Source organism: Aspergillus oryzae, chromosome 5 (genome assembly GCF_000184455.2).
Source record: "Aspergillus oryzae RIB40 DNA, chromosome 5".
In the NCBI taxonomy this organism is placed as follows: domain Eukaryota; kingdom Fungi; phylum Ascomycota; class Eurotiomycetes; order Eurotiales; family Aspergillaceae; genus Aspergillus; species Aspergillus oryzae.
In genome coordinates this window covers 2,881,309-2,895,388 of record NC_036439.1, presented here as the reverse complement: position 1 = coordinate 2,895,388, position 14,080 = coordinate 2,881,309, and the positions used below count along the sequence as shown (strand labels likewise).

At 48.5% G+C, this 14,080-nt stretch overlaps 3 protein-coding genes across 3 annotated transcripts; all 3 read left to right on the top strand.

Annotated features, from left to right (window-relative positions):
* Window positions 1–489: 489 nt before the first annotated feature.
* AO090120000087 (putative tRNA-splicing endonuclease) lies at window positions 490–7,423 on the top strand (the record flags this gene model as incomplete). Its single annotated transcript, XM_023237600.1, has 3 exons — window positions 490–5,872; window positions 6,347–6,450; window positions 7,358–7,423. 3 exons carry the CDS (start codon window positions 490–492, stop codon window positions 7,421–7,423), a joined length of 5,553 nt encoding a protein of 1,850 aa, XP_023092417.1.
* Window positions 7,424–9,882: 2,459 nt separating this feature from the next.
* On the top strand, window positions 9,883–12,593 carry AO090120000086 (uncharacterized protein; the record flags this gene model as incomplete). The annotated part of the gene is made up of 2 exons (XM_001823797.3): window positions 9,883–10,617; window positions 10,671–12,593. 2 exons carry the CDS (start codon window positions 9,883–9,885, stop codon window positions 12,591–12,593), a joined length of 2,658 nt encoding a protein of 885 aa, XP_001823849.3.
* An 889-nt stretch (window positions 12,594–13,482) lies between these two features.
* AO090120000085 (uncharacterized protein) lies at window positions 13,483–13,893 on the top strand (the record flags this gene model as incomplete). The annotated part of the gene is made up of 1 exon (XM_001823796.3): window positions 13,483–13,893. The coding sequence occupies one exon, from the start codon at window positions 13,483–13,485 to the stop codon at window positions 13,891–13,893; it is 411 nt and encodes a 136-aa protein (XP_001823848.3).
* Between the last annotated feature and the right edge of the window lie 187 nt (window positions 13,894–14,080).

Here is a 14,080-nt window from a genome sequence, read left to right as displayed (position 1 = left end):
GTTGTTCACAGCCACGACACATAACAGCTGGATTGTCGGGTCGTAATCATGGAGGTTATGGATATTGTTGGGTGAGTCGCTAAGTTGTGCAGCCTGCAACTGTCACCGTTGATTACAGTAATTAAGCGTCAATTTGTTTGCAGAGAGCTACAAGCCCTTCCTGACAACGTCCACCTATTATGCCCGCGACAACATGATGACGACCACGCACGCTATGACGAAACCGATCAGGTAGATGAGTCGGGGAAGAAAATTGCAGAATTGGTGGCAGAGGCGACAGCTCGGAGGGAAAAATTCCTGTCATGCATGCGCATATTGGCGTACAACGAAGAGGGGGTTGAAGAGCTGCAAAACTGGATTTGGAGGAAGTTAGACGACACCCTCGAGAAATGCGACCTCTGTATCAAACAATACTATACGGGAAAGATTTGGCTTATGGAACAACTGAAAGAAAACTACGATGATGAAGATATCGAAAAATTTTCCCGGATGATTGACGAATGCGATATAAAGAGGATAACGAGGAATTTGACTACCGCAACAACGAAATTGAAAGAGGTACCTCCCCAGGAAATCGGGCTTCATGTGTTGGACCGGGCGTCTTTGCTATCTATCTTCGAGAGCTTGAGTTGTGATGCTATGCTTCGCAATGACAGTCTTCTCCAGCAATATTTTGATGAGCCTTTTAGACTCATTCAGACGAAGCGTAGTCTAAAGGTTTCGGACTACATTCCGGCCGTTACCCGTTTCTTGTTTGACCCCAATCAGAGTCGCAGCTTTTGGGCAATCCAGGCTTGGATGCGGTATTCCCGGCCTCCTACCGACACAGAATTCGATTGGGCAATCAAAGAAGGGCTCTTAGGCGCACTTAGGTCAGCTTCTCAACAGCCGGTTCAGGTCGCTGCCATTCAGCGGCTATGGCGTGGAATGCAGCTTGTGGTGAAAAGGCTGGATAAAGACCAGATTACTCATCATCTGCGAGCCCTCGAAATTGACCCTTGCCGTCTTTCGGTGGAGCACATCGGGATACAATCTCCTGGACTGCGCTTTATTTTGAATACGATTCAGATATTCTTGGAAAAGGCACCTGGAGACTTCTGGGATGCGATGCAGACCATATCGCCCCAAGCTATCATTGAGCTTGTGTTCTACAATCCCCAGCTAGATGCATTTTTGATGCAAGCCACCGAGGGCGAGCCCTATGAGAAGTCCGCTATGAAAGATATGTTATCATGGATTACTCCATTCATGTCGTCACTGAAGGGCCCCCATCAACCGTCAGCATGCAGGTCCCTAGTTTACCAACTTCTTGATCGACTACAAGACGCACGCCTTCCTAACTTGGCCAGGTATCATTGCTTTCACATAGGTTTGTCAAGCTTACTCTATACACTTCGCAGTTTTACCGATCATGAATCTTCGAGGGGCTCTGTAGCGCGAATTGTCCTATCTGAGACCATGGAAGTTGTGAGTGCAAACATCGCTAGAATTCTTGAGCCTCCCAAGTTTGAGGTTGAACAGGGACGTCAGCGCGAAATATCGACGCTGTGCATGGATGTTATTCGTAATACACTCGCTCTTGAGTGCCAATCTCTCAAGAGCGATTATGAGGTCATCCTACGGTATAATACCCTCCAGCATGGTGTAAGCACGTATTCAGCTCCAATTTGGGACGCTGTTGTAAAACACCTTCATGAAGACAACCTGGCCCTTTCAACATCTGCTCTTCTCGGTATATTACCGCTGGTCGGGTTGGAGAAATTCCCCGCAAAGGGAGGAGCCAGCCAGGAGAAGACTCACTTCAATATGATCTACGGCCATCTTACACATCTGTCATGCTTAATAATTGAGCGTCTTGCAGATTTCAAACCGGAGCATCTTGACGAGCTCTTCAAAAGTCAAGATACTAGTAGTGCTTTGATCTCCGCCCTTTTTGCAGCTGATCTAAACACTTATCAAGCTGCGGTGGACCTCATAAAAAATGTCAGTGGACAGTCTGCTCGAAGGGATGCCATTTCCCATCTATTACAGTCATTCTTTACTACGACTATGTACGGGCTCAGCTGGTCTTTTCGACGTATATCGAATATGAAAACATTTGCCTCTGCTCCGAGGATGATTCATACAGGGACGGACATTGTGGATATTCTTTGTGATAGCCAGACTGGTATGCTCAGAACTCGCAAACTCGCAGATCGCCGAGAGATTCTTTCTCTTCAAAAGCTGTGGGAGTACCTGTGGCAAGCCTTGACCACGATATTCGACGAAACTGAATCGTGGCATCTCAGGGGCAATGACAGAATGGTGATGCTGGAATTCTGTCGTGATAGTATCCAGTTTGCCGATCTTCTCTTCGATCAGTACGGTGTCTTTCTAAGCGCCGTTGTCGATGCGGACCCCAGTCAAGAGACTTCTGCCCGCGAGAATTTTCTCAAATCTCCTACCGCGACTATGAGTACAATGGTCAAATGGCTGCGACTTAAGGATGAATATTTGGCTACTACTCTAGTTGGACTTGTTGCCAAGCTCCTTCGCCGTCTTGGGGAGCTTAGCGTTACCACCGTGAAAGAGGATGCTCTGGATTATATTGAGGGTGTCGCAGTCAAGTCTACTGTCAAGACTATGCTGACGTTACGGGAGAAGGCAGAACTCGTTAGAGCTTTGGAAGCCTATTACAAGAAGCCTGTTGTTACTGCCTCAACTGCTAGCCTAAAGAAACAGAGCTCGATCACAGCATTTGCTAAACCAGCCGAGCTTTCAGCTACTCCCAGCCCATCAAGAACACCGGACGAGTTCGACGACAATGTTCCAGATGATGTCATGTTGCAATTATCTCGATCTGTTGAACTTAATAAGGAAAGAGTCGCTGCCGAAGCGAAGAAGAGGGCTGAGAAAGCAGCAAAGGCTCTTCCAGCGATTCCCAGGCCCGCCCCGGCGCCTTTGAAGTCCAATGTCACCGTTCAAGCTTTCCGTGAGAAACGAGAAAGAGAGCGAGAGGCTAAAAAGAAACGTGATATGGCCGAGCTGGCACGTTTGAAGAAGGGTCTTCCGGCGACTGGAGTTGCTGAACAAACCGCTGAACAAGGTTCTGGGCTAGCTGGAATTGGCGTTAAAGGCAAGGATCATAGGCCTGCAGATAGTATGATGGTGTCATCGGGGTCAGAGTCTGAATCAGAGAGTGAGGATGAACTCGACAGGGAGCTTTTCGGCCCGAAAGGTGGATCTAAACCTGACGCCGTTAGGGCCTATGAAGAAAGCAAGAGACTGTCACTCAAACAGAAGGGTCCTGTCAAGAAGATCAAGCAAGTGCGCTCTGCAAAGGATATGCGCGCACGGTTGGCTCCAGACCTCTCTTCACTACATCGGACCATATTGTCTTGGGACTTCTTTGCTAACGGCGATCTTCCGCCGAACTCGGGTCGTACCGACTATAGTTTGATATCTAACACATTCAGAGACCCTATTGATTACCAAAAAACTTTCGAGCCTCTTCTGATACTAGAAGCATGGCAAGGTTTCCAGTCCTCGAAGGAAGAGGGAAACTTCAAACCATTCGAGGTTAAGGTCGCGACACGACTATCAGTGGACTCTTTCGTGGAAGTTAGCACGGTTATGCCAGCGCTTGAGGTCAAGGACTATGGGCTTGGCGAAGCAGACATTGTCTTGCTTTCAAAGGCAAACTCACCGACTAATAACCCGTCTGCTCCGCATTGTCTTGCTCGGGTTGCGGGAATAAATAAGAAGAAGGGGACCGTAGAGATTGCCTACAGAGTCAACCCCGGTAACTCATTTATCAACGCCCTTGCACCGGGATCGGAGATATGGGGTGCTAAAGTTACATCCTTAACCCCTCTTGAGCGTGAATATGGTGCTCTCATGGCCTTGCAATATTATGATCTTTGCGAGGAGGTCGTGAAAGCCAAGCCGTCCCCAATCCTTAATTATTCGGAAGCGACCTTGAGCCCAATTGCTGAGAATTACAATGTTAACCCCGCCCAGGCAAAGGCTATCAAGTCCGCTCTGGACAATGATGCTTTCACCCTCATTCAAGGTCCTCCGGGATCTGGAAAGACAAAGACAATTGTTGCCCTTGTAGGAGCTCTGCTGAGCGGCGTACTTGGTAACCAGGGTGTCACCATCTCGCGGCCAACAGGTGTTGGGAACATTAAACCTCCCCCAAGGACAACTACTTCAAAGAAGCTGCTTGTGTGCGCTCCTAGTAATGCCGCCGTTGATGAGTTGGTCATGAGATTCAAAGCAGGTGTCAAGACAATTCAGGGTCGCCATGAAAAGCTATCCGTCATTCGACTTGGAAGGAGCGATGCCATAAATACTAATGTCCTTGATGTGACACTGGACGAACTAGTGAACGCAAGATTGAGCCAAACATCACGCAAGGACTCGGGCGAAAGGGATCTACAGAAGATTTATATGGAGCACAAAGCAGCTGACACTGCTTTCAAAGAAACTCGTTCCAAGTTGGACCAATGCAGAGCCCAGGGCTTGCCTGTTCCTGCAGAACTAGAACGGGAGTTTGAGCTGCTTAAGAAGAAGAAGACTGCATTGAGTCAAGAGATCGACAACGCCCGCGACAAAAACCATTCAGCGGCCCGTGATGCTGATTTAAACCGGCGGAAAATACAGCAGGAGATCATTGATGGGGCCCATGTTATCTGTGCCACTCTCAGTGGTAGTGGTCACGAGATGTTCCAGAACCTAAGTATCGAGTTCGAAACAGTCGTCATTGACGAGGCTGCGCAATCGATTGAACTGAGTGCTCTAATCCCGCTAAAATACGGATGTTCCAAATGTATCCTTGTCGGAGATCCAAAACAATTACCGCCCACTGTCCTGTCCAAAGTCGCTTCGAAATTCCAATATGAGCAGAGTCTGTTCGTCCGGATGCAATCCAATCACCCTAGGGATGTCCACTTGCTGGATATCCAATACCGTATGCATCCGGAAATTAGTGCATACCCGCGCAATGCCTTCTATGATGGTAAACTGCAAGACGGCCCTGATATGGCACGGCTTCGCGCTCGTCCCTGGCATCAGAGCGAGCTTCTTAGTCCATATCGATTCTTCGACGTGCAGGGTCTTCATCAAAGTGCTGCAAAAGGTCACTCGTTGGTCAATATGGCGGAACTTCGGGTAGCCATGCAACTATATGAGCGTTTGGTCTCGGATTTCCAAGGCTTTGATTTCTCTGGCAAAATCGGCATCATTACCCCGTATAAAGGCCAACTAAGAGAGTTGAAAACTCATTTTGCCGCGAAATATGGAAATGCAATCTTTAACATGATCGATTTCAACACTACAGATGCCTTCCAAGGAAGGGAGAGTGAAGTTATTATATTTTCTTGCGTTAGAGCCTCCAATAAAGGAATTGGTTTCTTGTCCGACATTCGCCGTATGAATGTCGGCTTGACGCGTGCCAAGTCCTCACTTTGGGTTTTGGGAAATTCGCAGTCCCTAGTGCAGGGCGAATTTTGGAATAGCCTTATAAAAGACGCTCGCCGTCGGAGTGTCTATACTGATGGGGATGTGTTGAAAATCCTCCAGCGGCCCCAATTTACTGGCTACAAGAATGTTGATATGCTGGATGCTGATGGACCGGAGTCAACAAAGCCTTCTGTCGGCACACTAACTGATCCTATTTCTCGTTCGTCCTCATCCTCTCGTGACAACCTCCCAACAGATGGTACGTTTGGTAAGAATGAACCTTACGTCTCCCCGCCCGAGGGACCGTCAGGAGGTGCCAGCGGCTTGGATGATAACCGCATGTGTGGTTATTGCGGCGACTTCTCTCATATGACTCATAATTGCGACAACATTGATGCGAAGGAAGCAGCTCGAGGCAACTGCTACAGATGTGGGCAGCCCGGGCATACCCGTGCAGTTTGTACATCAGAGCGTTGTCTCGAGTGCGGCGAGGCTGGGCACATTGCTCGTGATTGCAAGTCTACAAGAGTTCTATCCAAACAAGAGAAACAAAGAATTGCGCGAGAGGAATATCATCACACGCAAATGCAAAAGCAGAGAGCGGAACGCCAACGGGCCAGGCAGCTTGGAGGACATGATCCCAAAGTACCTGTTATCCAGGTTACGTCTGGTTCCAACGAGAAAAAGCCAGAGCAACCCAAAACAGATAGCAGCAAAGGCGCAGCTAAGCGCAAACACACCGATTCCCCCTCTTCTGACACCGCGAAGCCCCCCAAGCGAAAAATAGATCAAAAAGTGCCCCCAACGGCTCCTAAGAACCCGCGACGAAAAATCGATGCTAATGTTCCGCCGAAAACGGAGGTCAGCCATTCCTTCCGACTTCATAATGAACTCTGCTGATTAGTCTCGCAGGATTTAGTTAAACCGTCACGAGATGGGCCGGCTTATGCACCTATCAACCAGAATAAGCCTCCGAGCGGTCCACGGGCGGATGCAGGTCCAGCAAATGTATGTGTTTTATTTCTACTATGGATAGCTTGGCAACTGCTTGCTGACTTCTCCTCTTATATAGCAGCCACAGCGGCCAGGGAATGGGGCCAGGCCCCCTCCACCGATGCGGAAGAAGAAAGCAGTCGACCCGTTCATCCGACCGAAACGGAGATAGGCTGTGGAATTGAAATCCGGTGCATCTCTTATCGCCCGGCTTCCATGCTCATGTTACTGTTTTACAGAAGACATGTTACATGTCAAGATATCACATTGATCTACAGATCTACAAGATAACACGGTCCCACCTTTCTGACATGCATATGAGCGTCTCCATCGAACCCCCCTTTTGTTCTTACAGCATTTTCGTTTACACTTTCTCTTGGCTCATGCATATGCCATGTGTTGCCACCCTTCCATTTTCCCGTCTTCTTGGTCAACGCGCGACAGAGGGTTGCGCCGAGCATACGATATTCCTCTGGGGATTCCAGGCTTGAGGGTCCCTAACATATTCCGAAAAGCATTGCGTGGCGTTGGGTTGTGTTTCTATTCAGTTTTCTTTTTCTTTTTCTTTTTCTTTTTTTTTTTTGCACTGAGATAGGATATGTACTACAGAGGCTTGGAGAAGCTTCATTCAGTGAGTATACCCTTAGAAATAGGTGAGCTGGGAGGGTTGATTCCAACCATGCATGATTATTTTGGTTCCAGGTGCATGCTCGTGTTAATAGGATTGTAAATAGAATTAATTGTCATGGTGAATAGTCTCGATGCAGGAGGCTCCTCACCTAACGATGTATTAACTCAACTGATAATCTCATCAGTTTCCTCTTGCTGCAGTCCCTCTGGGGTTCATGTAGTCAATTTCGAAGATTAGTATCTCTCATTGGATTGGCGTCATGAGAACCGAGTCCAATCAGGTGGATTGCAGACCAAAAGCTCAGGACATATTACTTCCACCCAAAAGAAAGGTATTGTAAAAGCCAAATCGGATTGATAAGAGTAGGTCACGCACGATATAGTATTTCATAGCGTGCACTAGCTCTGCATATACCTCGAAGGATGACGACCTGCTGACTCGTTGAGAAATGAATCAACTCGTTACCAAAGCAGTCAGCTGAGTTCCAGTCAAGGTGGTTGGCGATGTTCTGGAGTGCTTCCTTTGGCACGATCGGAGAATATAGGCTCCGTCGTGAATTATGAAGGTGGCGCGTTCTACATGGACATACTGACTCCTGCATACTTGAATGACTTTCTACCTATCCTTATTCTTGCGATGCTCTCGAGACCTGCATGATACTTTCTTATGCAAGGGGGTAGCTGGCTGAGCTCGCCCTGTCATTTTTTGTCATTTTTCTTTTCCCTTTTTTTTTTTTTTCTATTTTCTTTGATTTTTTACTTCCTTCAACCTTGTAGAATCGCTACCAAAGTGTTTGGGTATGACGCCAAGATGTTCAAAAGCCCCTCCCAGGTACATTTCTTTCTATTCTCTCCCCTGTCGGTGATTGTGCAACACGATGAACAGGACACGAGGTGACGCAGTGCGACTCTTTCAGGTCGGCTGAAGAGCGACCGTGCAGGTTTACATGGAAGTAGTGTTTATAGGCCAGTTTGCTATGAGGCACGACTAGTTCTTCAGGGCTTTTGGTGGGCTGTACGACATTATATCACGGTCATACTTAGGGCTAGGGTTAAGCAACTAATGGAGAAAGCCCTCCATTCGAACAGGTACGTACTTTTGAATTTCTTTCGTGCACAAAACCAATATTGATATACATAGCGACAGTCTTTAGGTATCTTTGACTTGGTTCGTTTGGGGAAGTCGGCAAGGGCCCGGCCGCGACTATTTTCTATTTTCGTAAGCTCTCCAAATAGTCGATATAAATGAGTTTGTGACCTGTCAAGTCAGAAAGTCCCCGTCCATCGAACAAACAAATCCACTCGGTTGGGATCGCTGTCCATCTGTCACATTAGTATAGTCTTTTTCTGATCTGCGTCTCTCCCAATTGCCACTAGTCCTGGCTCGGTGGCTTTCCAATTCCCCGTCACACTCTTCTCTGCTTCTCGATCCTTACGTGCCCAAGTTCGATTTTGGATTTCGTGGTTTTTTCCTAATTGGATCAATCCCCGGGGATAATTGACGTCTTCCACATAGTTGTCAAGGCGTATCTGGCGTTCTCAAAGGGGCTCGTTTCAGGTATGACCTCAATCAACCCCTCCAAGGAGTTGAGAGGGGCGAAGCAGTCAGGGCATCCCTTGCTTTTAACGGCTCTTGCACACTTTCTCAAGAGATCTTGTTTCTTTTCCGAAAAGGAGGGCATGTAAAGACGTCACACGGGAATGACACTAATGCTGAGCTCGTACCGTGGTTTCTCACGATATAGTCGCAAACGAAATTTCTTCGTTGACCTGCCGACTATAAGCCCAGAGACAAACTATCCTGACTCGCTAGTGCTGGCCCATCCGTCTGGGTGACGAAAATCTCCAATGATTGCCAGTGTGATAGGATCATCCTGCGAACAAATAGCTTCCCACAGCTCGACGATGTATGGGGCGTCGGTCTGTCATTTGCGCCACCTGGGGCCCGATCGAATTACTAGCACGGACGGATCGTCAATCAACGTTTTTTTTTTATTTCCTTTTATTTACTCTTTTTCCTCCCCTGCGATTTCCCTTTCCTTTTCGGTTCGAAATGACTCCACTAGCCTTGCTTGCCTGGTGCCCAACTGGGGCTGTCTCTCCTCCCTCGGCCCTTGGGGACTGTGGAATCCTGGCATGGTGGAATGCCACTACTTAGATTCAACTCTATCTCTCAATCTATCGAGAACGAGCCGGCTCTTCATTCGACAATGTCTGGGCGCATTCAAGAACTAGACAGAATGCTCCCCGACTATGTAGGTAGGGTCGTGACAGGTCCAGATGTTCATGGAACTCTCTTTTAAGAAAGGACCTCTCCCTGCGCTGCATCTTCCTTGGACGTAGGTTGATATCTCATTTTATTCTTTTCTCATATGTCTCAATCCTCCATTAATTTCCTGTACATACAATCATGCGTACATATTGATTAGACTTTCACCATCCTACCTCATTCTTTCTCTACTGCCGTCCTTTTTTTTGTTTGATACCCGTGTGCCATTTCTTCTATCTACCTACGTCATTCCTTTTATAACCTGTCTCGAGGTACTGATCTCTCTTCATCAAGGTGGACAAGGCAATAGTGCTCTTGAATTACGTTACTTTTGTACAGGCAACGCACCACGAAGCTTCTTTCCTTGTCGACTCGCATTTGACATTTCATATGTCTCCTGATCGGTTTGGAAAGTCTTATATGGCTGAGGTCTAGTCGATTCCCTTATGTTACACCTGGTCGACCTACAAGAGAACTCAATCGCACCGAGTCCAATAGTACCGACCTGCCGCCTCAGTCCTCAGTTGTCGAGACGAGATCACTCCAGCATGTCGAACATACCAGGAGATATTCAACTTCCCGGTTTGTCCAATATCCAGAACAGAAGTGAGCACGTCCCCGATCTTGTACAGTTCTTCCAAGCACAGGATTCCTTGTCGAACACATCTTCGCAATCTGGTAGCGCTCGGGATATCTTAAAAGCAGGCCAACGACGCCTGCGGCAGCTAGCTCAACGTCCCAAAAGGACAACAGACCCTCACACCAAAGCCGAAGAAGCGTCTCGCCAGCTACTAGCGCTTCAGCAGGAGGGATTCCTGCCTGATTCTCTCACTCTCCCAAAGCCCAAGAAATCTGCTCCCAAGCAAAGTATTGACTCCACAGTATCCTCTACCAGATCTGCTTCCGATCTCAGCTTTCAAGCAAGTTCCAGAAGAGACGTGGAAAGCATTGGACGGCCATGGCTGGAAGATTCGCTTGAAAAATATGAAATGAAAGGAGGTCGTCTGTCATCGCTTGATCTACGAGAGATTACGTCCCTGGTCGGCGCTGCGTTGCCTCGACCCCCTCAATTTGAGGACGTGACCCCTCCGCCTTACCAGGCTTCAACCGACCATGATTCGCAAGGAAAATCTTCCCATCCCTCAACTGGTCATGGCTCAAATTCTACGCCTAGTGAGCCACTGGATGAGATAGAAGCCTTGCCGAAAGTTCCGGAAATACCAGACCGAACGAGCAGTCAACCCCCTGAGATGTCGACCAGCACTTTGGACAACAAGCAACAGGTAGGCGGGCATCATTGAACATATATACTATACGTAATACTGACTTCCAACAGTCGAGTCACGAGCAACCAGCGGAAGCCAAGCCAGCAGGAGCCAAAGATGCCCCCGAAGCAGCGGACAGCAAGTCATCATCAGCTGGTACATCCAACGCCATGCAGAGCCATTCGCTGAAGCTTTTCCCCGACACTGTGCCTCCACGTATGCCTAATAAAGGAGCCTGGCGCATATCGAACGGTTGCCCACCCCCGTCTCTCAGATCCTTACCAACCAAATCAGCGCAGCGAGGTTCTTCGGCTCAATCGAATGATAAAAACACTAAGCCTTCATCTAGCACCCAGAGTTGTGACGCTGGCCTTGAAAATCTCGGATGTGTGGACCAAATGCCGCCAGCGCAACCGACGGATCTAGGCAGAAATAATGGGACAAGCCAAGAACATGCAAAAAGGCCGCTGGCTAGAAACGGCCGCCGTCCGGCATCCTTGCCCATGGGCGCAATAGATGCATTCCCTCTACCGGCACCTATGAGACCTCTGCCTGCGTTACCGGAAGCAGTTCCAGGGATTCGTCCTAGTTACGGACAAGACACTATTGCCGGTAGAAGAGGTCTCCGTGCCAACCAACAAGAGCAGGACCCTCAGTTACCATCATGTTCTACAGAAGAAGGATCCATGGGCAGTGGTGCAAGGAGAGATAATCATGGATCAATGAACGGTCGGGCTACACCAAGTGTTAGCATACCTGAGACAGCAATGGACGGAGGGATCAAATCTGCTAGGGCGGGTACCACGTCTGTGAGAGCCAGTAAAAGCCGAGCCGATAGGGTTCGTGCGCTGAAGAAGAAAGATATGTCAGCGAGTCGAATTTATTTGCAAGACTCAGACGATCGCCCTTCGGAAGAAGGTCGGCAGTCTTTTTCAAGGCTCTCTCACAGGGCCTCATCCGAAAAGTATGATGGGACGACAGCTGCTTCACGCTGCACCGACGAGGGAGTTAGGAGTCAATACGGAAGGGGATCTCCAGATACCCAATTGTTTACTCCTTCCTCTTATGGCTCGAAATTTCCTGGGCAATCCACTGAAGCTCATGCTATTAGCACGCGAAAAGGTAGCTCACTCGGTTATATTGACGCTATATCATTGATGAACACTCAGGAACCGTCGTCACTACCTGCTTCAGCAAGGAATTCTCAGGTCTATCCAAGCGGTGGGACACGAAGCACAAGCGTCCTCAGTGAAAGGGTAGCTAATGACGTGGATCCTCACGGGCGCTCTGAGACCCCTCTCCCCTCTTCGGAAGATGAAGGCATGGATGTTGGTATGCGCAAGCAACAGGCACACCCCCCTTCCAGTAGGCGACGGCGACCAAAGCTGGCACCCATTAACGTTGATGAGTCTGCCACACGCAAAACGCGTCATATGAAGAAGCCATCGTCATGCGACCACTCCAGGCCCAGAACCCCCAGAAACCGCAGAAGCCATGGCCTGGAGAAAGCTTCCTCGCAATCACCACATTTGCAGGATAGCTATTACTATCACGAAACGCGAGGCGGTCGCCATCGGCCTTCTTACGTTCGAGAGCTCGAAAAGCGCATTGCACATCTCGAGCACCAAAACAGAACACTACAAGCTGCTCTTCTTGGCGCTCTCGGTGTAGGAGGTAAACAGAACGTAGAAGGCCTTCTCGGTGGATCATCCACCTCCCTCTCTACTCCACCTACAAGTAGATCTTTCTCATCTATGACAAACTCTTCGTCCAGCCCAGATTCCCATGTCATGAGGAATGAGCGGCATGCGCACAGACGCCAGCCTCCGTACCATCCAGAGACTTGGATTGCCAGCCCAGGCTCCAGCCGACGCAGTAGCTACGGTTCGGAAGAAAGTGCTGACATTCAGGAGTTGGAAAGTATAATTGAGGACTTCGATTTTGGCTGGGAGTCGGATTCCGAAAGAACACAACAGCTCGGGATGAGGGCTTGATGTACTTTCCTATGAATCATTGGGAGGCATTCTGAAATTTCCTTCAATTGTGGTGTTTCTAGGTGGTCGTTCTCTATCTTATATTCCCCCTTTGTCTTTTCCAGCATGAGCCTAATCCTCGTAAGGCTCTATAGTCGTTCTTTAACACTGGTCTTCCTATTTGCATGACTCTCGCATCTCCTATTCTGTCTTCGGCGATACCATTTTGTTTTGTGCGTTTTGTATGACTATTTACTGTTAATTGGGATACCATCCAAGACCGTTAAGAGTTTTGTCAGATCATGTAGAAGTTCTATACGGAGTACTTATACTAAATCAAAAGAGGAGGCATACCTCCTGATGGTTGAATCAGGGCATGATATCGCTTAGTCATCCAGTCCGCGATGCGGTCGGCGTTCATGGAAGATCGTCAACAAAATGCCAAACAGCTTCAACCTTTCACATTCCACAGACATTAGCCTGTACGAGCTAGAAAACGGCAGCGGGGCATAAGATATAGGTCTCAAGAGTTTATTATGAGGAGAGTTTAGTTCTTCAAAGCGGTCATCTATCCTACGCTCACTTCTTAGAACTCACTTCAAGCTATCCCGTACCTCGAACATGGCGCATACAACAGCAGTAGTCGCTCCTTTCTCCTCTGTCTGCTTTTCAACAGGAAAAACGTCCGGATATTTACTAATTTAATTAGTCTGCACAGATTCCGCAACATGTCACCTCTCTCCTTTCGCATCTAACATCGCGCCCCGGAGTTCAGTCCACTTTCATCCTTTCCCGCAAAGATGGGACCATAATTCAGAGCAGTGGGCTGCTAGCGACGAGACCAGCGGGCAACAGTAGTCCAAATGTCTCTCAGGTCGACTCAGCTGCCGAGGAACAATCGGTAGAGAGTATGACACCTGCCGAATCACCCACCCCTTCAACACCGTCTAGCGCCACTACTCCTAACCGTCAGACCTCCTATCAACCGTCCCAGGCAGAAGCGCTAGCAGCTCGCATTTTTGCTTTTGTTTCCAGCGCGTCGGATCTAAGTTTGTCGCTCTCGCGACCCCTGGACAAAAACGCCCACGGTTCCAAAACAGACTCGAACGGCTTACAAGAAGGGCTGGGCAACGGAACATCACGGGACGATGGAGATGGAGAGGCATCGGAGAGAGAGGACGACGATGAGGTCAAGCTCCTGCGACTGAGAACCAAAAAGCATGAGATTGTCGTTGTTCCGGATAAGAAGTATCTGCTTTGTGTGGTACATGATGCGGCGCACCCTGCGGGGAACGCGAGTGCAGGCTTACGCTCGAGGTAATGGATGATGATGTTATTAGCTTTTCGGTTTGCCTTCTCTTCTTTGGACTTCTTTTCTACTGTGCTATTTTAATGTGCTCTTATTTGGACATATCTTGGTTTGCATGGAATATACCCGGTTGGAAGCAGAGAGCTTTGTCTGTTCGCATGTTGTTTGCGGTTTTGTTGAGCAGGTAGTTTTGGATAGC